The sequence below is a fragment of the Sminthopsis crassicaudata genome, chromosome 2 (assembly GCF_048593235.1).
Source record: "Sminthopsis crassicaudata isolate SCR6 chromosome 2, ASM4859323v1, whole genome shotgun sequence".
Taxonomy (NCBI): domain Eukaryota; kingdom Metazoa; phylum Chordata; class Mammalia; order Dasyuromorphia; family Dasyuridae; genus Sminthopsis; species Sminthopsis crassicaudata.
Window position 1 is genome coordinate 36,542,054 of NC_133618.1, and position 22,110 is coordinate 36,564,163.

Genomic DNA, 22,110 nt, shown 5'->3' on the forward strand with positions numbered 1-22,110 from the left:
TTTACTCACATTATCCCCTTTCCATTTCTACTTCCCTTTTTTATGTTATATCAGTAAAATCACATTATTACACATGTATTCTTTATGTATATCCACAACAGTTCTCCAGAGTTCTTTTTACCTTTTTATGCTTCTCTTCAGTCCTATGATTAGAAATCAAATTTTTTGTTTAGTTCTGGTTTTTTCCTTAGAAACAAATGGAATTCATCTGTTTCATTAAACGTCCATCTTCTTCCGTGGAAGAAAATGCTCAGTTTAGCTGGGTTGTTTATTCTTGGCTGCATTCCAGTTCTTTTGCCTTTTGAAATATCAGATTCCAAGCCCTTCAATCTTTCAATGTGGAAGCAGATAGATCTTGAGTGATCCTTATTGTGGCACCTTGGTATTTGAATTGTTTTGTTTTGTTTTGTTTTGTTTTGTTTTCTGGCTGCTTGTAATATTTTTTCCCTTAGTCTGATAGTTCTTAAATTTAGCCACAATATTCCTTGGAATTTTTATTTTAGGATCCTTTTCAGAAGGTGTTCGATGAATTCTTTCAAAGCCTATTTTACCTTCTGATTCTATTATATCTGGGCAGTTCTCTTTGATGATTTCTTGTAAAATAGTATGAAGGCACTTTTTTCCCTCATAATTTTCGGGAAGTCCAATAATCTCCAGATAATTTCTCCTAGATCTATTTTCCAGGTCTATTGTTTTTCCTAGTAGATATTTAACATTTTTCATTATTTTTTAGTTTTGCTTGACTGATTTTTTTATGTCTCAATGAATCATTCTATTTGTTCATTTCTAATTTTTAATGAGTTATTTTCTTCATTAGTGGTTTTTTTTAACTTCTTTTTGTATATATCCAATTGAGTTTTTAAATGAGTTGTTTTGCTTTATGCAATTTTTTTCCCATTTCACTAATTTTTTTTACTGAGTTATTTTCTTTTTCCAATTTATAAATCCTACTTTCCTGGGAGTTCTTTACTTTGCCAATTCACAAATTCTGTTTCCCTGCACTTCCTGGGAATTCTTTACTTTTTCCAATTCACATTTCAGGAAGTCATTACTCTCTTGCATAGCTTCTCTTTCCTTTCCCCATTTTTCTTCTAGCTCTTTGAAGATTTTTTTGTAGTTTCTTCTAGGAGAGCCTTGTGCAATGGGGAGCAAGTTACATGCCCCTCTGGGGTATTGTCTGGAGACTGCCTACTATTAGTGTCCTCAGGAGTTGAATTTTACTAGGCAAGTGCTATTTTTGAGGCTGATTTTAATAATTCGTAATGAGGGTATAAGAGAAGCTCAGAAAGTTTTATGTGCTTTCTCCACTATCTTGGCTCTGCCCTCCTTCATCATTTTTTAGAAAAGGTATTATCCCTTCATATTCAATGAACAGCTGGGCCCTCTGTCTATATCTACTTTTTCTATCATGATAATGAGAAATTACTACTGAGCTACCAGTACCATCCTCTAATGTAATATAAACAGAGAAACCTTATTAAGTCCATTGTGGTATCACTTTTCTGATTACCTTATTATGCTTTTCCAGAATCCTGTATCTGAAAATTAAATTTTCCCTTTACCTCTGGTCTTTTCATGACAAATGCTTAAAACTTCTCTATTTCACTGAATGACCACCTTTTCCTCTGAAGGATTTTAATCAGTTTTTCTGGGTAGATGATTCATGATCCTAATTCTATTGTTCTGTAGAATATCATATTGTAAGCACTCTAGTTCATTAATAAAGAAGCAGCTATAACTTCTCTTTCAATTTCCATTTTACCCTGTGGTTCTAGAATACCAGGGCAGTTTTCCTAATCCTGAGCTTTGTAAAAATAGTTTTTCCATGATTTATACAAACTCTTACCTTTTGTGGGAATCAGGAAAATGTTAATAATGCCAAGTGCCCCAGCTTTTTAATGTGAGCCACTCTGAAACTTCACTGATAATATTTTAAAAGTATCTTTTTTTTTTCTTTTCTTTGAGCTGACATTCTTCTCTTAACTGTAAGAGAGTAAATTTGTCTATACTATTCACCGTAATGCTCCTAATTTCCTTAAAACAAATTTCATAATTAACTCAAAATTCACTAAACCATTTTAGCATTTATCAAAACTTTCAAACTACAATTTAAATATTCCCACATATCTTACATGGTGGTCACAATATCAGTTTCTAAGTAGTTTAGATGTCATAAAATCATGATATGAGGGAAACGATTCCCTTTTTTCTTATGTTTCTTTGTTTCTGCAGTCCCAAACTTAAAGGGGAATGAAGGAGTGAATATTACATTCATTTGAATTGGCCCTAAGATGAAATAACATACACACTCAACATAGATATAGAAATTTATATTATTTTGCAAGATAGTAGAGGATAAAGTAATATGAGCAAGGACTAGGGTGAGAACAAAGAGAGAAGATTGTGAAATGTGTGCTGAAAAGTAAAAGCCTTTCATAAGGGATAAATTTTTAAAAAGAAAGAGAATAAATTGGGAAAATGCAGTTAGCAATAGTTACTGTGACAACAATTTTAAAGCAACTTTCTTTGCTGCAGCCAGCTCTTTCAAATGTATAGATAAAGGAATGAAATGTATTAAAATATAAGCTAGTTCCCAACTGATATTGACTGCCTAATTTTATGGTCTTTTCAGCATATATCATATATGCTGAAAAGTCATCCACCTAAAACTAACACTACATGGCTTGAAACCTAATAGGGATTGAGAAAAAAAAGGAAACAGACATACAAAAACATTGATGTCACCTCTATTTTTTGGGAAAGAATTGGAAATTGAGGGCATTCTCATCAAATGCAGAATGGCTGAAGAAATTGTGGTATGTAATTGTGATGGAATATTTTGATGATTCTGTAAGTATGATGACCAGAAAGATCAGGAAGGATACACATGAACATATGACAACTGAAATGTAAGGTGTACAAAATCAAGTAATAGAGTGGAGTGGTCATCTGCAAATAACTTTGCTTTTTCAACGACACAATGATCCAAAACTACTCTGAAGATATTTATGATGAAACGGTTGATGTTATAGTTTGTAAAAATATTATTTTAAAGGTTATTTTTATTAACCCAAGGAATGATGCATGTACATTTCTCAACAAGACAATTATATAAATATTTTGTATAACTTCATGTGTGGCATTTCAATGGTTCTGGAGTTGAAGAAGGGAGAGAATGTGGAAGTCAAAGTTTAAAAAAAAAAAGTTTAAATGCTGTTTTGCATGGAACAGGGGGGAAATAAAGATATCAAATTTTAAAAAAAAGAAAAATGCTTGCTCCTGGAACTCCTTTGATTCTTGTTCAGTTTTGCGTTATTTTCCCATGATGTCAGAAGAATCACAAAACATTTGGGAATAAAAATACAGCCCAGTAAGCCGGCACTGGAGGACAAGATGGAGAAGATCTCCACAATCATCACGGCTTTCCCTTTGGTGCTCTGATATGTGGGGAGAAAAGATATCCAGACGCTGCAAAACACCAGCATACTGAATGTGATGAACTTGGCTTCATTGAAGGCATTAGACAGGTTCCTGGCCAGGAAGGCTATGATGAAGCTTGCCAGGGCCAGAAAGCCCATGTAGCCCAGGACACAGTAAAATGCAAAGGTGGAGCCCTCATTACATGTGAGGATGATGTGGCTGGATTCAGAGCATGTATCTGCTTCTGGAAAGGGGGGATAGGTCCCCAACCAGATGAGACAGAAAAGCACTTGAATTCCAGAACAGATGAGAACAATACAGTAGGGCACTCTAGAATGAAGGAATATCTGCATCCTGCTCCCTGGCCCTGTAACCCTGAAAGCCAGAACCACTATGATGGTTTTGGCCAAAATGGAGGAAACAGCCACTGTGAACACAACTGCAAATACTGTATGTCGGAAAAGGCAGGAAACAGTGGTAGGACGGCCTATGAAGAGCAAGGAGCAGAGGAAGCAGGAGGAAAGAGAAATGAGGAGCATGTAGCTGAGGTTCCTGTTATTGGCTTGGACTATGGCAGTGTCTTGGAATTTCACAAAGACCCACAGAACCAGGGCTGTGAGCAATGAGAGTGAAACAGCTACAGCTGTGACTGCCTTCCCCCAAGATTCATCGACATCCAGAAAAGTCACAGTTTTTGGGAGGCAGTGATCTCTCTGCTCATTGGGAAATTCATCCTCTGGGCACTTCTTACACAGCTCAGAATCTGCAGGAGGCAAACAAGAACTTCAATGACACTCTAGATCCCTTATTTCTATCAGCAGTCTCTCTGTTAACTAAAAATTATTTTTTCTCCTCACTGATTTTCCCTCTTTATCTGATCTTCACAAATCTTTTATTGCCCCTGACACATCTGCAGTGAAAACCTGAAGAAACGTTCTAGCTATGTCACAAATTACCATCAACTGTTTCAATTTTGCTATGCTATCAGTAAGTAAATGACTATTTGAGTATGAATAGGACTCGAAGTCAAGAAAGTCAAAGTTTACATCCTGCCTCAGAAACACAGTTGTTATGTAACTCTGGGTAAATAATATCCTGTGCTTTGTCTTTGTTTTCCTTTCAATGAAATAAGGATAATAATTGCACCATCTTAATAAGGTTATTATGAATATCAAATGAGAGAGAACATATATAGCACAAAATTGAGCCTCTATTTAAAGTTTTTATAATTTTTATCACCACAATTCTCATCCTTCTCATCACTAAATCAAGAGTTTACCTTCATTGCAGGGGAGAGATCCATGTGTGCCCTACTAAGGCAGCACATGAGATCAAGGAATGTTCTAAATTTTGTACAAATTCTCATAGAAGCACCCTTTTCTCTGGTTTCCTTGTTTGCCTTTTCTCTTGGATTCAAAACCACGCAAGGCCAGACTCAAATGCAATGCTATTGAATAAGCCATGGCCACATCCATTCTGCTTTGAGGTGGTGATGCAGTGTTGACTCCACAAGCCCTGTGACCTATGGGGTGATTTACTTATCCTGTGTCTCATTTCTTAATCTCCTGAGTAGATTAATTATCTGATGTCACTCCATGTGCAATGTGATGAAAACAGATAATGGCCATGAAGGGGGCAGATGCACTTTTAATGCTGTAGAAGTAACTCTGCTCCACAGTGATTTTGGTATGTCCCAGAAAACAAGGCCCTGACCTTCCTAGGTAGTGATTGTTCTGCTGCAAGAGTTCCCTCTAACCACAAGTCACAGGTCCCAGTCCCAGGGTTGTCACTGCTTTCAACTGTGTTGATTAAAACGTCAGGGGAAAATGTCCAATTTGTTTAGCATTTCTCAATACGTCTGACTTTGTTGTTACTATATTGTTCAATGCTGTGAAGGATGAGAGCAATGAAATATGGAAAGACAATAATGGATTATCAGTAGAAAGGGGTAACAGCATTTGGATGGCTCCTATGGAGCTTACAGATTCAGCTAATTGCTCTGGGTTTCATATGGGACATGAAACACGATCTCTGAAGATTCTGCTAGTTTTCAGCTCTTGGTCAGTGTTGAGTAAATTTTCCTCTGAAATAACTCCCCTATCAGGTACCTTTTTTTGCTTTTGCCTTCTCCATCTCTGCTTCTATTTTTCTCTCTATTCATTTCTTTCTATCTCTATTTCTGCCTTTGTCTCTCAACATCTATCTGTTTCTCCCTTTCTATTTCTTGCAAAGATACCTCTCTTACTCCCTTATCTATAAATATATATATGCATTCATAAATATGAACACCTATATTTTTACATATATACATATAAATGTAGAGACACTTGTATATATTGTTTTTAATCTTTACCTTTTTGTGTATCCAGGAAACATTATCTTGGAATAAAATGGTAAGTGATTGCAGTTCATCAAAAAATAAAAAATAAGATGATGAATAATTTCTTCCTGTATATTATCTTTCTCATTTTGCAGCAGAGAAAATTTACCATGTCATTGTGTTTATACAGTTCCTGTCTGTGTCTTGGCAAGTTGACTTCTACATATTTTTTTCTTGTTTATACATACCTGGGATATCTCTTTCTACCTCTCGATCCTGACCTTTGTTGGTAACATACAAATGGCAGTGATATATGTGGGTTTGTTTTATATCCAACAATTGTGTTAAAAATGTTAACTGTTTCAAGTAGTTTTTGTTGATTTTCAAGGATTCTCTAAACATGCCATATCTCCTACAAAGAGTGATACTAGTTTTTTCATTGCATACACCAATTCCTCCAATTTCACTTTTATCTCTTATTGCTAAAGATAATATTTCTAGTACAAAGATTCATAATAATGGTGAGAATGGGCATCCTTGTTTTCACCTTTCATTTTATTGGAAAAGTTCCCAACTTCTGCTCTTTCTCTGGCTCATATAACCATTTAAAAAGACCGTGACATTTCTGGAAAATTGAGACAAAAGAATATGATATTGGTTTTGGTTTTTTTGTGTGTTTGGTTTTTTTTTTTGTTTTTTGTTTTTTTTTTGTTTTGTTTGTTTGTTTGTTTTTTTCACTAGCAGGCGCTGTGAGAAGCGAGCTTCCTGCAGTAACTCACTCATATGACTGGAGATTTCTCCTTCTGAGCATGGGGAGCAACTGAAGCAACAAGGAGGCTTCCCCTCCAAAGGCAACTTCTTGAATCCAGCAGGACATACCGCAGAGGGAACCTAAGATGGTGACAGAAGACTGGAATAAACATTTTTAATTGATAACTATTTTTGTTTGTGAAGAAATATGCAGCTGATTTTTGTCATTCTGGTTTTGATAACCAACTCCACAGATACATAATTAGGAGTGTATGTGAATGATCACATGGTCCAACTTACTCTTTTCATTTGTTACCCACATTTCTGCAACACTCAGTAACAAACCTTCTTTTACTGAACCATTCACAAAAATGTATTTCACATCCTGGTCATTTTTAAGATAGTCCATATATTGACTAATTACAGAGAAGATGACTTCCCCAGTCTCAGTCGTAGATGTGTGAGATATCTTAACAAGTCCCTGAAGCTTCTCCTTGGGCAGGGCTGTTGTACTGCAAGTGCTGTTCCCAAAGCAATGTGAATTTTGATTTCCTAGAAGTATTCCTAATAAGATCAAGTGTTAAACAAGGATGTCCATTAATACCACTATTATGCAATATTGTATTGGAAATGTTTTCTTTAGTAATAAGCAATGAAATAAAAATTGAAGGGATTAGTGTACTCAATGAAAAACCAAAAATAATCATTTTGGCAGATAAAGTGCCTGATGGGGCAGAATGACAGAACCCAAAAACATTTGCAATGTAATTCTTCAGCTTAAGATATAATGGAATGCCTTCAGGACAAATCTATTTGGACAGCACAGGATGGCTCATGGACCAGCAGAGGTGGGGTACATCTAGGTACAGCCTGGAGAAGTCCAGCATTGGGAATTTAGTGTGAGACTCTTAGCCAAAGTACAGCAACAGTGCCTACTGTGTCCTAGTGCAGAAAGCTGGGGCATCAGCAGTTCTGCTGTGAGACCTCCAGGCCAAACATAGAAGAGAACCTGGAAGTCAGTGAACCTCATCGAGCCAGCCCAAGGGTAAAGCCTGTAGCACCATTGGTCCCACAGTCAATAAGAGACCCCTGTTCTCCTGCAAAAGAAGCTTGACACAATCTCTTGTGTGTCCACAATGAACAGAGCTCAAATTTTAAAAGTGAGAAGAGGAATTAAAAAAGCTCTGACCATGGAGAGATATCAGTCAGGAAAGATCATAAAAGAAGCCTGGAAGAGGATAACAATGACAAAATGCCTATGAGTAAAATCTCAGAGGGGAATATGAACTCAGGTCAAGCTCAAAAGCCTCTCTTGAAAAAGCTCAATAAAATTTTCTAAAAAGAGATGTGAGAAAAAATTTTCAGAAATAAGTATTATGAAGGAAATTTGTGACAATTTCAGAATAAAAACCCAAGCTTGGAAAGGGAAATAGGAAAATGTCTAGAAGAAACAACTCCTCACAAAACAAAATTGGCAAAATGGGGAAAATGTAGAAGATAATTATTTCTTAAAAATCAATTTGAAGAAATTGAAAAAGAAAATAACGCCTAAAATTAAATTGGAGAAATGAAAAAAAAAAAAAAAAAGCCATAGAACAAAAAATCCTCTAAAGTAAAATTGGCCAAATCCAAAAGGAAGTGAAAGACTCAAAGAAAAAAAGTAATTCACTAAAACTTAGAATCTGACAAATGGAAATGAATGACTCAACTAGATATGAAATAATTATCAATGAAATAAAAGTAAAACATGAAAAATTTCAAGAAAATATAAAATATTTCATTGGAGAAACAAATGATGTGGAAAACAGGACCAGGATTTACAAAATAGAAATTACTGGATGTTCTGAAAATTACGATAAATAAAAGAGCCCAATACACATTTTTCAAGAAATCATCAAGGAAAACTGTCCTGATATTTGAGAAGCAAAAAGTAAAATTCATTGAAAGAATCCATGAATTACTTCCCTAAAGAGACCTAAAATGAAATTTCCAAAGAATATTGCAGCTGAGTTCCATAATCAAGGGGAAATTTCTGCAAGAATACAGAAAAAGAAGCAAATATGTAGGCACCACCATCTGTATTACACAGGACTTAAAAACTACTATATTAAAGCATTTTAGGGCCAAGAATCCAATATTGTGGGAGGTAAAAGCATTTGGAGAAAACCAAAAATCAGCTACTCAGAAAAAATAAGCATTATCTTGCTGAAGGGAAATTAGATATTTAATGAAATAGGAGATTTTCAATCTTTTCTAATGAAAAAACTAAAGCTATAAATAAAATGCAAACTTCAAATACAAGAGTAAAGAGTATCGGAAAAAGTTAAATCAGAATAAAAAGAGGGAAAGTGTATCTAGGCAGAAGGTGTAGGAATAAGGTAACATCAATGTGATGATATAAAAATAAATTAAAGGTGAAAAATAATTGTATTGGGAGAAGAAAAAGGGGAAATAAAATGAGCTAAATGACTTCATTCAAAGAGGCACACATGACCTAATAAAGTATAGGAAAAGAAGGGAGAGGTATGAACATTGGTGGACTCTTAATCTCCTGTGTTTGGACTCACAGAGGCAATATCCTACATATTTTATTAGGTACTGAATTTCTTTTCACTGTCCAAAGAAGTAGAAATGGAATGGGAAAGAAAAAAAAAGAAATGTAATAGAAGGGAAGCCAGAAATAGAAGGGAAAAGGATAAAGAAAATGGGAAGTGATCGAAAAGGGGGAGGGCAGATTGCGGGATGTGAAGATCAGAAGCAAAACATTGGTGAGAAAGGAAAAGATGAAAGGAGAGAGAAAAGTATAATGCAGAAAACATCAATTACTGGGAAATACAGAGTTAATAATCTTAAGTATGAATATGAATGTGATGAGCACTACCAGAAAAGGAAAGTAGAGAGCAGAATGGATTAAAGGCCAGAATCTTCAATATGTTATTTGCAACAAACAAATGTGAAGCAATAATATACATACAGATTAAAGGTAAAAAGTAGACAGAATATATTATTCTTCAGGTGAAGTAAAAAATAAAATAAAATAAAGCAGGAATAGTGATCCTGATTGTAGACCAACTAAAACTAAAAAAAAAAAAAAGATAAAATTTAAAGAGATAATGAAGAAAACAAAATCTTATTGAGGATAAAGAGGTAAAATTAATACTAAGAACAGAACCCAGAAAACATTTTACAAAGTAGTAAGATTATATGATGATCACCTCTGATGGACTTGGTTCATTTCAACAATGAGATGATACAAGATAATTCTAATAGACTTTGGTCTTACTTGGTTTTGTGTGTGTGTGTGTGTGTGTGGTTGTGCGCGCGCACATATGAACTGGGATTAAGTGACTTGTCATAGGTCTAGGCAGTGTTCAGTGTCTCAGATTGGAAGTAAACTCAGGTCCCCCTGGCTAGCCATTGTGACTAAACAAGATGTGTTGTATATAATAGTCATAGAATACTGATGTGCTATTAGACATAATGACCTGGTTGATTTTAGAAAAACAGGGAAAAAGTGGCATGAAATAACAAAAAATAAAATGAGTTGAACTAAGAAAATATTGTGTACAGGAACAGCAATGGTTTTCTAAGAACACTTTTGAAGTCTGTCATTTTGTGTGCTGTAACTTGTACAATCAATTACAAAGAACAGATGCAAGTATAACCAATTTACCTCCAAAAAGAGATAGAACATGGCTACTTTTGTTTTACACACACACGCACACACACATGCACATACACAGATACATACACAGATTTATCTTTTAGGAACAAAGTAAGCAATGTGAAATAGAAAGTCATGGTTATATATTGAATCCTCTATATTGTGCTTCATACAAGCTAAATGTTTTTTCATTCTTTCCTATATAAGTTGAAAACAAATACAAATTAAATATATATTTATGTCTGCTTTGGAAATGGCAAAAAAATGGAAATATGAAATGGTATCTATAAATTGAAGATTTGTTGAACTATATATTATATTTATAGATATCTGTGTGAATACATAGGTATAAATTTACATATATAAGTATATATATATGCAACAAAATTTCTCTGTGTGTTTAACAATATACCTATGTAGATGTGTATAAATAAAATAAAGTATTATAGTGATGTAAGAAATGATAAAGAGAATTGCTACAGAGAAAACAGGGGAGACATGTATGAACTGAAGACAAAGGAAACAGAACCAGGGCTTACAGTCTACCCATTTTTCCACCCATCTGCACCTATCAATAATGGAGAGTACACCACAGAAGTCAAGGATTCTTCCTGTTCAGGATCATAAATTAACATTGAAAATATGTCTGACCTTTGAACTCCATGCATCCCACACTATAACATTTGCACAAATTGTAAAATCTTGACTGAGCTGAGCTTCTGGGATAAAGTCCCCCACGTACAGAAGATGATCATTATAATAATCGAAGTATATGTAATTCATAATGGCATACTGAGCCTCAGTACGTCTATTCTCATCCACAAACACCTGCTCACCAACAATGTTCTTAAACTGGGTGTGCTTCAAGTAGGAGTGTAGCTGAAAAAGAGGAGAAATGCTCATTAGTGAGCAGTACCTGAGGGAAAGACAATTGTACATGAGAATTAATGGAATCTTGTGGTCTTATTTTCGGGTGGGATCAAATCTGAGTTTCTTCTGGGACACAGAAATGACCTTCTGAAACCTGCAGGGTTGCCTGCATATCCTAGGTTTGTAGTTTCAGTTTTATATTCAAGTTCTCATTGTTTCTCACTCCTTTTATATAATTTATTCCCAAGGTCTGCTTGCAACATCTCTCTAATATGTTCCCCTCCTGCTCTCTGCTACTGGAACATCCTCATGACTTTACACCTGGATTATCGCAATAGCCTCCTGGTGGGTGCCTCTGCCTTAAATCTCTCTTATTCTGCCCTTCATCTTGCCATGGAAAGGAATGTTCTGAAGTGCAGGCCAGACAGTGTCTCTCCCATCATCGAAAATCTCCAGTGGTTTTCTCCCTTCTCCAGGATGAACTATGAAATTATTTGTGCGAAATTCAAAGCATTCAGTGTTAACCAGGAGCTCAATACAGCAGCTACTGAATACACAGCACCTGGAGAAACAGCAGAAGTGGCAGCCATGGCAGGAGTTGTTAGACCACAGATGGTAATAGGGTTGAAAAGCTTATCAGAAGGGTATTACGGGGGAGTCTTTTAAAGCCCTGGGAGGATTCAGTTGCTTTGTCAGTATCCAGATTGAGCACACCTTCCTGGCTCACAGTTTGAGAGTGAGGAAGACAACTAGCACACAACATTTAGCAACGGTGGAATATGGATCTTCTCACAGTTGCAGGGCAGGAAAAAGTGCTTGTGGCAACTCACAGAACAGAAAAGAGGCCAAATCATTAATAAACACATTTCTTCTAAGATCAGACAACCTTGGAAGAAATGAAACTTCCAGGTCCCTAGAAGAATCCCTGAAAATAGCTGTACAAAACTTTTGAAGTTGGGACATTGGCCCCTTTACCCTGGAAACAGGGCACTACTCTAATAAACAGGTAAAGTCAAATGCCTAGGAAAATTGGCAAACAACAGAAAATGGTTCTGATCATAAAAATTACTGTGAGGAATAGGAAGATGGAAAATCCATACTAAGAAGAAAATAACAAAATCAAAACTCCTACATTCAAAATCCACAACATAAGTAAGAATTGGTCTAAAGCCCCAGAAGCATTCAAAATGAAATTTCAAAATTTTCAAAAGGGATGTAGAGAAAAAATTACGAAGAGAAATGAGAGAGATATAAAACAAGGCAGAAAAAGACAAAAGAGGAGAAAAATGCCTTAAAAGTCAGAATTGGATAAACTGAACAGGAAATAGAGAGGACCAATGAGGAGAATAATTCCTTAAAAATTAGAACTAACAAGGTAGAAGGTAATGATGCTTTGAGAAACAAGAGAAAAAGCCAAAAGGAAAAAAAGAATGGAAAACAATATGTAATATCACAATGGAAAATGCTGACCTGGAAAACAGAAAGGAGAGAGAGCATTTAACATTATGAGACTACACAAGTTCTACAATGATAAATAACATGGATTATATCTTTCAAGAAAGTATAAAGTAAATTTCTCCTGCATTCCAGGATATGAAGGTAAAATAGAAAATAGAAAGAAGTCACAGATCACGTACTGAAAAAAATACCCAGAGGAATTCACCAGGGATATTTTAGCCCAATTGTAGACCTCCAAGGTGAAGGAAAAAATATGTCAAGGATGCAAAAAGAAACAAATCCACGTGTTGGTGCTGCAGTCAGGATGACAAAAGACTCCTCATCTGCTTAATCGAAAGATCAGAGTGGTTGGAATACAATAATTTCAAGAAAAAAGGATCTCCTTACAATTAAGGATCACCTACCCAGAAAACCTGCATTAGTTTTTCAGGGAAAAAAATGGGTTCCTAATGAAATAAAGGGCCTTCAAATATTTATGATAAAGTCTAGAAATATGAAACCTAAGGTTATTTACAACTCTAAGACTCTAGGAAGGAAGTTTAATTTTAATTTTATATGCAATTTGACAAATATTGGGAACCAACAATAAAATCATAGAGGAATATACAATCAGAATAATTTTAGAAATTGAAAAATCTTCAATGTCTCCTATGTCCCACTTCTTGCTAAAATACATATTCCAAAAATCGTAACTAAAAAGGCACCACTCTTTCGATATTACCTGCCATGGATGGGACAACACAGATTCTTCATTTCCCAAGGATCTTTTCTCAGATCTTTTTATCAGTAGTTCATGGAGAGCCCAAGCAGCAGCATAAAAAGCATTGTAGATGTTGTAACTCAAGGCGGATGTGGTCATGTCCACAGGGTAAAGAGGTAAATGTTTCAGGGAGGCATTTGGTAAATATAAATCTTGCTCTGGGATATCTGGTTGATCTGAGCATTTCAAAGGTGATGGCCTATGTGCTTTAAGAAGACCATTCCTCATAGTTAAAGGAGATATAATCTTCCTGATAAAACTCTCAAACCCAGGTACTGGAGTAGTCAAGTGTGAAAAGAAGAGAGAAGCATGGAAAGTGAAACCATAATGGTACAAGGCTTTCGATGTAGTGTCTGAATGAGATGTGGCAATCCACACCTTCTTGGTTGGGAATAAAAATCGTGATGGGATTCCCATAATTGTTAATGAATCTGTGTCAGGATGAATGACAATGACTTTGACTTCTGAAGTTAGGATCCTGGACTTGAAGGCCTTAGCTGTCTCCCTATATTTTCTGTCACTGAGAGGGATCTTCTCTGTGAAGGACACACAAACTCTATTCTTTTTCATTTCTTCTCTTATTTTCCTGAGGAATTCCTCACCTCTCATATCATCAAAGACAATCAGACCTATCCAGTTCCATTGAAAATATACCAATAAGCGGACAATACCTCGGTGAAGAGAAGAGGATTTGTGGGCCATCTGATAGAGGAAGGGAAACTGGACTTTGTCAGCAAGACTGGGATCAAATGGACCATAAGTAATCTGGATGAGAAAAAAAAATATGAATGAGCAGGTGCATGCTGCTGCTGAGAGAACTAAAGTAAAATACACTTATTCAAATGGGCATATTTATTGTTAGAAGCAAGTTTTAGATTTAATTGTAAAGTTTATCATAGATGACAATTTCCCTCTGAAAGTTTCTCCATTTATCTTTGGCAAGAACATTTATCTCATTGACAAAAAAAAAAAAATAGCTATTCATGGACTTCATTAGAGGGCTGATAAAAATTCAAATCATCTATGACAAATAGTTTTTCAGATCTTAGGGTCAGATATATACCTACACATCACAGTAGGAAAAAATCTGCCCATTTGGTGAAGGAGAATTATTCAACTTATTCTACTATGTTCTCTCTGATCAGGATGAAGGAAAAATAATCCCAGATGGAACAGGTTGCCTCTTCTCTAGACCAGACTTCCTGCTATTACATTATCAGGCAAGAAAGATGCTAGATGAACCTTTCTCATTAATCAATCCCTCAATTAGACAGTTCAGTCATGTTTCCACAAGGACATCTAGAGTTAATTCCTATGCTCTTTGAGCAAGTAAGCTTTTGTTTTTATTATTCTCCAAGTATATGGTCAGGACTATTAATAATTTCAATGTTAGTGACACAACAAAGATCCCAATTGGTTTTTCTCCAAGGGCCTTAAATACTGAATTTGAAATATTGAACATTAAAGAAATTATGGTTAAATAATGTTAAATTATAGTTCAATAATGTTAGGTAAAATCAGGAGATATTTAAAATAATAAATGTGAATATAAATGGAGAGAAGCTTCCAGTCCTTCACCTTTTTATATGCATAGTTCCATATTCAAAAATGACCTCAATTTCCTTTAAATGAAGCAATCTATTTTCATTGCTTCTCTTCCATGAAATCATCCCTAATTTTCTTCTTGCTTCTGAGCACACAAAACAGTCACTCACCTGGCTGACCAGTGTGACAAAGTTCGCTAAGCAGCCTGCTTAAACTATAGTGCTCAGAGAAGTCTCTTTTCAGTTTTGAAAAGATGAGGTACTTTCTGAAATGCCGTTCCTTGCACTGTATTTTTCTGCTTTCCTTCTGTGACCATAGTTAGTTTCCTCTTTGAGAACAATGTCAAGAATGTTCTCAAACTCTTGTACATTCGTAAAAGTACTTATGAAGTTCTTAGGAGAGCTCTGTGGACAGGCTTCTCAGCGCTCCCCAAAACAAGCACATTATACAATAGTTTTCATCCTCAGTTTCCTTTTATAAATCTCATCTCAATAAATTCTGGCCTAATGGTATTATGATTATGAAAAATGAAGCTCATAGAATGAGATACAAAGACTGAAAGATCATTCAACTTAAAGTCAAGAATGGTAAGATCTTATCACTTCTCTTCCACCAGTGAATTGTGTAATGTTGAGTAAACACTTTAACTTCTTCAGTCATTATTGAACTTATCTGTATAATGGGCAAGTATATCTAGTTTTGCTTTCAGATCCTTTCTTGGGTTGAAGGCTAAATGGCTTCTTGTCTTACAATATGGTTGATATTCCAGGAGTTGTTCAGTTTCCCTGATCATGAAAACAGTGGCTTTAAGTCACTAGAGAGTTAAACTGTTCTAAAAAGACCTGGATTAATTAACATCACAGTCAATCATTAGCTGCATGATAACAATTTAACTTTTCCCAGTCAAAGTAGCCTCCACTGTACATGTGAGTTATTAAAATATCTCCATTATGAGTTTGTTGTGAAGATTAAGAAATACCTCAGTGAAATATTTTTAATTTTTAAAAGTAATACATAGATACATTTTATTTTACTGATGCTGCTCCTGCTACATTTACTACCAATACTAGTGCTATGACTACTAGATTTTACAGAGGAACAGAGAATCTAGGTTCTATCTCATTTACCTGGGGTAAATGGTAGAGATCAAGCAGGGTCCCCATCTGAACAGAGAGAGCTGAAGTGGCTCCTCCAATGACAGCCACAATCTTTTCTCGCTCTCTGCAGTTGTAATTAGGGATGAACTGATCTGTTCCAGACAGCCACAACAGGTAGTTCTGCAAGGTCCTTTCTTCAGTGGAATAGGAGTTGTACACACGGTATCCCACGGAAATGTTGGGCAACAGTTTGGGATTCCTGTTAATCTCATGTAGAGTGAAGGTAGGCATGAAGAGTTGCTGGTAATTTTTTTCTATAATTCTGGTGAATTAATGGTAAAGGTTACAGAACATTAAAACAACCTTCACACAGAATTCATTCCAGAAGAGAGACTTTTCCAATATTTAGTCAAACTAAGAACTGCAATAGCTGTTTAGCTCCTTCCATTTGAATTCAAACTAGGCTCTATCCATACACATTGTTCCAATATTCTTTTCTTTTTGTAATTTCTTAAAGGCTGAGGACTATCAGCTTTATGTCCTTATGTAACTCTGCTTGCTTGAGCCGTTCACTCATTCCAACAGAAGACATGGATAGTTGTTGACTCTAGAAGCCTTAGAGTATAATAGAAAGAAGAAATAAGGTTCTATGACATTATATTCACTTATATTCAATTTGCATCAAATTACCATCAGTGCTGACAATATAGAGTCCTGGCTTTCTCCATGGGGTGCAATTCTCAAGGTAAAAATCAAATAATTCATAAAACATAAAAGGACATTTGATTCAGAACAGGATTGTTATTTAATGTTTCAAAATAGTTGGTGAAACTTCTCCCTTTATGTCAAACTTCCCACTTTTCCTAGATGATGAACAACAAATTAAATAAAAAGAAGTATACTAAATCATTAAAAGAATAACCAATAATTCATATCACTTAATGGCCTTGTTTGTTAGAAAAAATACACACAATTGTTATAAAATATTTATAATTTATGACTATTGATTTCATAGAAAATTTTTATTTATAAGTACAAAGGAAAGTACAAATGAAAAAAGAATCCAGAGGGATTAAATAATGACATAAGGCTACAATAAGGTTCAGAAAAGAATTCTTATCTGCCAAAGAACCATTCAGTGAAATTCATGGTCTATCATCAACAAGGAGAAGACAGAGTAAATAGCGGATCAGCTTCTCCTTTGATGTGACAGAGGAAAATGATCCATAAATTGGTAGAGGAGTCTGAATTTTGTGGCTACAGAGAAGACTTACAAAAATATATGTATGAGTGTTGCATTGCTATATACTGAGATCCTGCCATGTAAAGGAGGGTTTTGCAAAGAGATTTGATAGTGGTAATGCATAAAACTAAGACATGCAGCAGCACAAATGCCAGGATGCCTTGACAAAATCCCAGAAAGTAAACACACATTCATCTGTCCAGGGTTCATCCAGTTAAACAACAGTTAGCTTGAGAAATTAAAAGAAGCCCCTCTCATATCACCTCGAGAAAACAGAATTCTCCAGACATCATTGAGTGGGAACAGATATTTCATAAAGCCATTTGCAAGTCTGAGTATTTCTCATCCTGCACAATTCTGTCTTTCCCAAATAAAGTCAAATTTCCCAATTTCCCAAACCCTCAGTTTCAGGCTCCATCAGTCCTAATGTACTCAGTATCTTTGAGATTCCCTAAGCTGGGATATGCTGACTTTCATGACAACATTACTTCGTCCAAAAGGAATAGAAAATAATGATAAATTCACCTACCCACAAGAAGGAGTAAACATAAAACCATATTTCCCACTCATAAATCAGGTGGGAGGAGTAGAATTATCCCTAACCCTAAATTTCCTGAAGAAGGGGTCCCATGACTTCTTAAAAAGGGGTGCTCTCTTGTTTTCAGATAGGATAGCTGTGTCTCCTCTCTAGCTTTGCCTTTCTGTGAAAGGGGCAGATTTCCCCTTGCTCAGGATCTGTACACTCAGCAATAACTCTGTCCTAGAATAGAAAGGCAGCAGGGGCTCAAGTACTTCTGCTACTTCAGCCCATTAACCCTTCAATATTTACAGGAAGTCAGGATGGCACGGAAGGAAGGGAGACAAAAGCCTGGTAGGGATGGAGAAAATTGGGCATGGCCTTTTGGATTGGGAATGGGAAGGGGCCAGTAGGGGAGAGAGGTTTTCTTTCTTCAACTCTGAAATTAATGAAATACAATGAAAACTGCCAAGAATATACAAATAATAAGACACAGGGAGAGGGGAGAGCATCTCAACTTTATACTGAACAATGAGGACTTTTCTTGTATCATCACAGTGGAAATGAGCACAGGCAGATAGAAAGACACTTACCTATAAGCCCTACAAGCCTTGTTAGGAGGACTCTGAAACCGTTCTGCTCCTGTTACATTGCTCACTTCAGCTGAGTTTATGGGTAAAAAGAAGCCAATCTCCACATCTCCACTGATGTAAAGAATGGGTTGTTCCTCTTCATAGCAATACTGCCCTGAACCTTGAAGCTGCAGCAATAGAGACACAGCAAGGAAAGAAACGAGTTGAGAAATATTTCTCACAAAATAGCGCCACATCTCCTGAACAGCAACCAGAGTTTTAACTCTGAGGAAATATAATGACTACTCGTGCTACAGCCAAGTCAGCTGCTTGAGTCAGGGACTGATGGGGAACTTTTCAGCACCAGACATGACCTGTCTCACTACAGAAGTCTGGGTTCTGATCTACAGATCACACTGGAGGAAACAGTGGGACATTAGCCAGGTTCATATGCAAGACAAGGACAATGGCATAAGATGAGTGACCATTATATACTTTCTCTCTTTCTCCTGGTACATTTATTTTTAGATAATGATGGGGTCCATTCCTCTTATTCCATTTTCCACAGAGAAGTCTCAATCTCAGAAGAACTCTGGGGACCAGACTGCCTGGGGCATCTCCAGCTGAGTCGCTGCATCCAGGGAAAAATTATATTTTGACCTCTCTTTCCCTTGTTCAAAGTCAGGTAGCATCCCAGAAGTGCCTTTTGTAGGAAAATCATTTTGTGACCTGACTTCAGCTAATAACCTGTCATCACAGAAATCTCATAAAATATTCTGTTGTAGGTCACAAGATTTATTAAATCCTTCAGAGATGAGAATTTCCTTAAAAGACTCTAAAATGGTTAGCTATGGTGCTCATCCAGGTCACTGCACCAGGGTCCACGTGAGTCAGGTCTCATGCTCAGGGCACAGTGTAATCCATTTTGAAGAGTCATGATAGAAGTCCAGTGCTCATAGTTTTCCTCTGCTGGTAGGTCTCACTCTTTATGGAGGATCATAACATCCATCTGTTAGAGATGAAAGGAACCTTAGAGGTTCCTTAGTCCAGGATTTTGGTGACAGATTTCTATTCTCCAACAACTAGAACAAAGACACTTGCAGACTCATCACATTACCCACATGAGAACGTTACAATCATAGGATCTACAGATATACTTTTGCATTTTGGGTAATTGGAGCAAAACTTCTGAAGTCCCAGAGACATTTGGAGGAAATCTATCATGAAATCTTTACTTTACAGATGGGAAATGACACCCAGGAAATTAGAATGACATGTCTGGCTTTATACAGTTCGGAGCAGACAATCCTGAGATTTTACCCAAAAGCTAATTCCCTTCCTACTACCAACACTGCCATTAGAGAAGTTCACAGGTCAAGTTCTTGGAGTCAGAAACCTTTTGGACCAGAGTTTGACTCTATCCTTCACTCCTCTAATCTGAGGGAGAAGCACCTGAGTGGATGAGATTGGGCCAGTTTGCTTGGTGATTCCAGTTCAGAGATCAGTTTCGTCCTGGGGGAAGGGGTGCTCCTCTTGGCAGTGAAAATCAATCAGAGCTGTGGATGAAAAATGAAGAGAATCAAATATAAAATACTTTGGTATATATGCCTTTGCCTATTTGATCCCAGGCCATCTTCCCAACTTGATTACCTACAACAAGTCTAAGGATCATATAGCCAGAAAGGGCAGGAACATCAGAGGCCTTGTGATGCTAGTTGGTCCCTTCCTTCCTAGATCTAGAAATGGGCCAGGCAAGGTTCAGTCATTTCAGTCATGTCTAATCTTCATTGACCCATTCTGAGGTTTTCCTAGAAAGCTTTACAGCTCCCCCTCCAACTCTTTTGATTGATGATGTAACTGAAGGAAATAAGTGAAGGACTTGCCTTGGGTCACAAAGTGATTCCAGCAAGTGCCTGAGGCCAGATTTGAACTTGCCTCCTGTCACCTAACTGTCCCTATTCAATCTGAGACCCTTCCAATGGAAGATCCACTTTTGGATCTTCAGGGAACTTGCCCCTCCAAATACGGAGTCAGGTTTCTCTCAGGGGCTCATTCTTCCCATTTTGGGGTAAATCTCAGGGAAAAAATAACGTTAAAACACAGCTTCATTATGACTCCTGTAGTGTCTCCTCAAAGTGCTCCTACCAGAGGATAATACATTTAACACAAACACACATACACATACACACACACCCCACATGCACTATAACATTACCTGGGACATTTGTGAATAAATAAGCTATGGTAGAGACCAGTGGTTTTTAAAGACTTCATGTCCAAGTGTTTTAATCTGGGATCAAGCTGTGAGCCCTTTGGGCAAGGAGGCTTCAGTCAGCCCTCCCACTCTGGCAGAGAACTAAAATTCCACAGAACTTTGTTGTTGTTTTTTTTTTTACTTTGACCCTCCTCAGGATCCACTTTTAGCTGGTGATATTTAAATGAATTTTTGGTAAAGATAAGGTGTAATTGAACATTCATGTTCTGAGTGGACCATTGCACCCCATCCAGAACACTGAGGAGACGACTGCTAATCTGGCTAGAAAAGGGAACTCAAGATGGACAGGGGGGTTGGCAGTAGGAGAGCTGTTTATTTTCTTCACCACAGAGAAGGCCCAAGAGGCAAGGCCTCGGAACCAGGCATTTGTGATGCATGTAATAAGGGCCCATCATCCTTCCTGGAAGGGAACAACTTTTAGGGCGCTGCCTCCTCAGTGATCACAGCTCCTAAAAACAGAAGGAAGTTGTGATTCCCAAGTGCACAGGACTACCGATATCTGAACCACAGATCATTGTATCAATGGAAATAATGTACAAGAATAGGCAATGTTGCCCCTGCTTTGCCAGGACACCTTTAGCACCTTTTCACAGGCCTTGAGGCTAAATTCCCTCTCTGGGCTGTCTTTGCCATTAGAACCCGTGACCAGGAACTCACAAACCTCTGCTTTGGCCTTTGGTTTACACATTGATCCTCACAGAGGAAGTTCTTAGCACATGTTCCTTTGATCACCCATCCTTTACCCCCAGGGTGATCCCAGCTGACCACTGTGATTGGCTGAGACTCCTGACCTCCCTGGGCCTCTTCTGGAGCAGGAGGGGGTGGGACTCATGACCTCTGAGGTCTCCCTGGCTCCAGGTCCATAATCTGGTACAGCCTCGGGCAGAACAGGGTGGGCCTGGGAGGGGCCCAGGGCTCTCCATGGTCCTGCCCAAGTCTATTGTTCTCTGACTCCTGAGCTGGAAAGGGAGAGCTCAAAGCCAAGGGGGGAGGAGAAGGGCTAAGTCAGGAGCTCAGGAAAACCTGTCCTGAATAAAGAGGCAGCTAAGTGGGTCAGTACATGGAGCTCAGGCTGGAGCCAGGGAGAACCAAGTCCCATGGTAGTCTTAGGCACCTGCTGGCTGTGGGACCCTGGGAAATCCCCTCCAATTGCCTCAGTTTGCCCTGATGTAAAATGGAGTAATAATAGCACCTGCCTCCTGAGGGTGTCGTGAGCATCAAATGAGGTAATTGTGAAGCCCTTAGCACAGGGCCTGGGTCATAAGATGTGCTCCATAAATATTAATTATTAGTATTAGTAGTAAATGAGTTAACATTTATAAATGGCTCAGCACAGTAGTGGGCACATTGTGGGCACTTCATGCCTGGCAGTTACTATTGCAGCACCGTGGAACAAGCCCAAGGCACCAGGACGTTCCCTGCACACTGGAGTTTTCAAGGATTTGGGGTCTCCCTGGGATGTGGCTGCTTTCTAGCAGCTCATCAGCCCTTGAGGCCTCTGCCTGGGGCATTCCTTCTGTGTATCCCCCCCAAAGCTGGAGAGGCCTTCGATTCACCCCTCACACATTTATTAGACACCTTGTAAAAGTGACAGCCCTCACTCTCTGGTTTCCATTCCT

The 22,110-nt window shown here is 37.3% G+C and overlaps 1 protein-coding gene across 1 annotated transcript; it reads right to left on the reverse strand.

Annotated features, from left to right (window-relative positions):
- Positions 1-3,242: 3,242 nt before the first annotated feature.
- On the reverse strand, positions 3,243-21,179 carry LOC141552616 (vomeronasal type-2 receptor 26-like). Its single transcript, XM_074284696.1, has 7 exons — positions 21,066-21,179; positions 18,238-18,404; positions 15,915-16,206; positions 13,204-14,007; positions 10,806-11,033; positions 6,520-6,631; positions 3,243-4,183 (listed from the first exon to the last, which is right to left on the reverse strand). The coding sequence occupies exons 1-7, from the start codon at positions 21,177-21,179 to the stop codon at positions 3,255-3,257; spliced, it is 2,646 nt and encodes an 881-aa protein (XP_074140797.1). The 3' UTR covers positions 3,243-3,254.
- Positions 21,180-22,110: the final 931 nt, after the last annotated feature.

What these genes read in the sequence shown, in the direction of transcription:
- LOC141552616 (XM_074284696.1), bottom strand. Translation starts at nt 21,179, where the DNA reads ATGTGTAAACCAAAGGCCAAAGCAGAGGTTTGTGAGTTCCTGGTCACG. An exon ending in CCTGTGAAAAGGTGCTAAAG is followed by an intron (nt 18,405 to 21,065) that starts GTGTCCTGGCAA and finishes CTATTGCTGCAG; the next exon opens with CTTCAAGGTTCAGGGCAGTA. An exon ending in AGAAATCTCCAGTCATATGA is followed by an intron (nt 4,184 to 6,519) that starts GTGAGTTACTGC and finishes TGCCTCCTGCAG; the next exon opens with ATTCTGAGCTGTGTAAGAAG.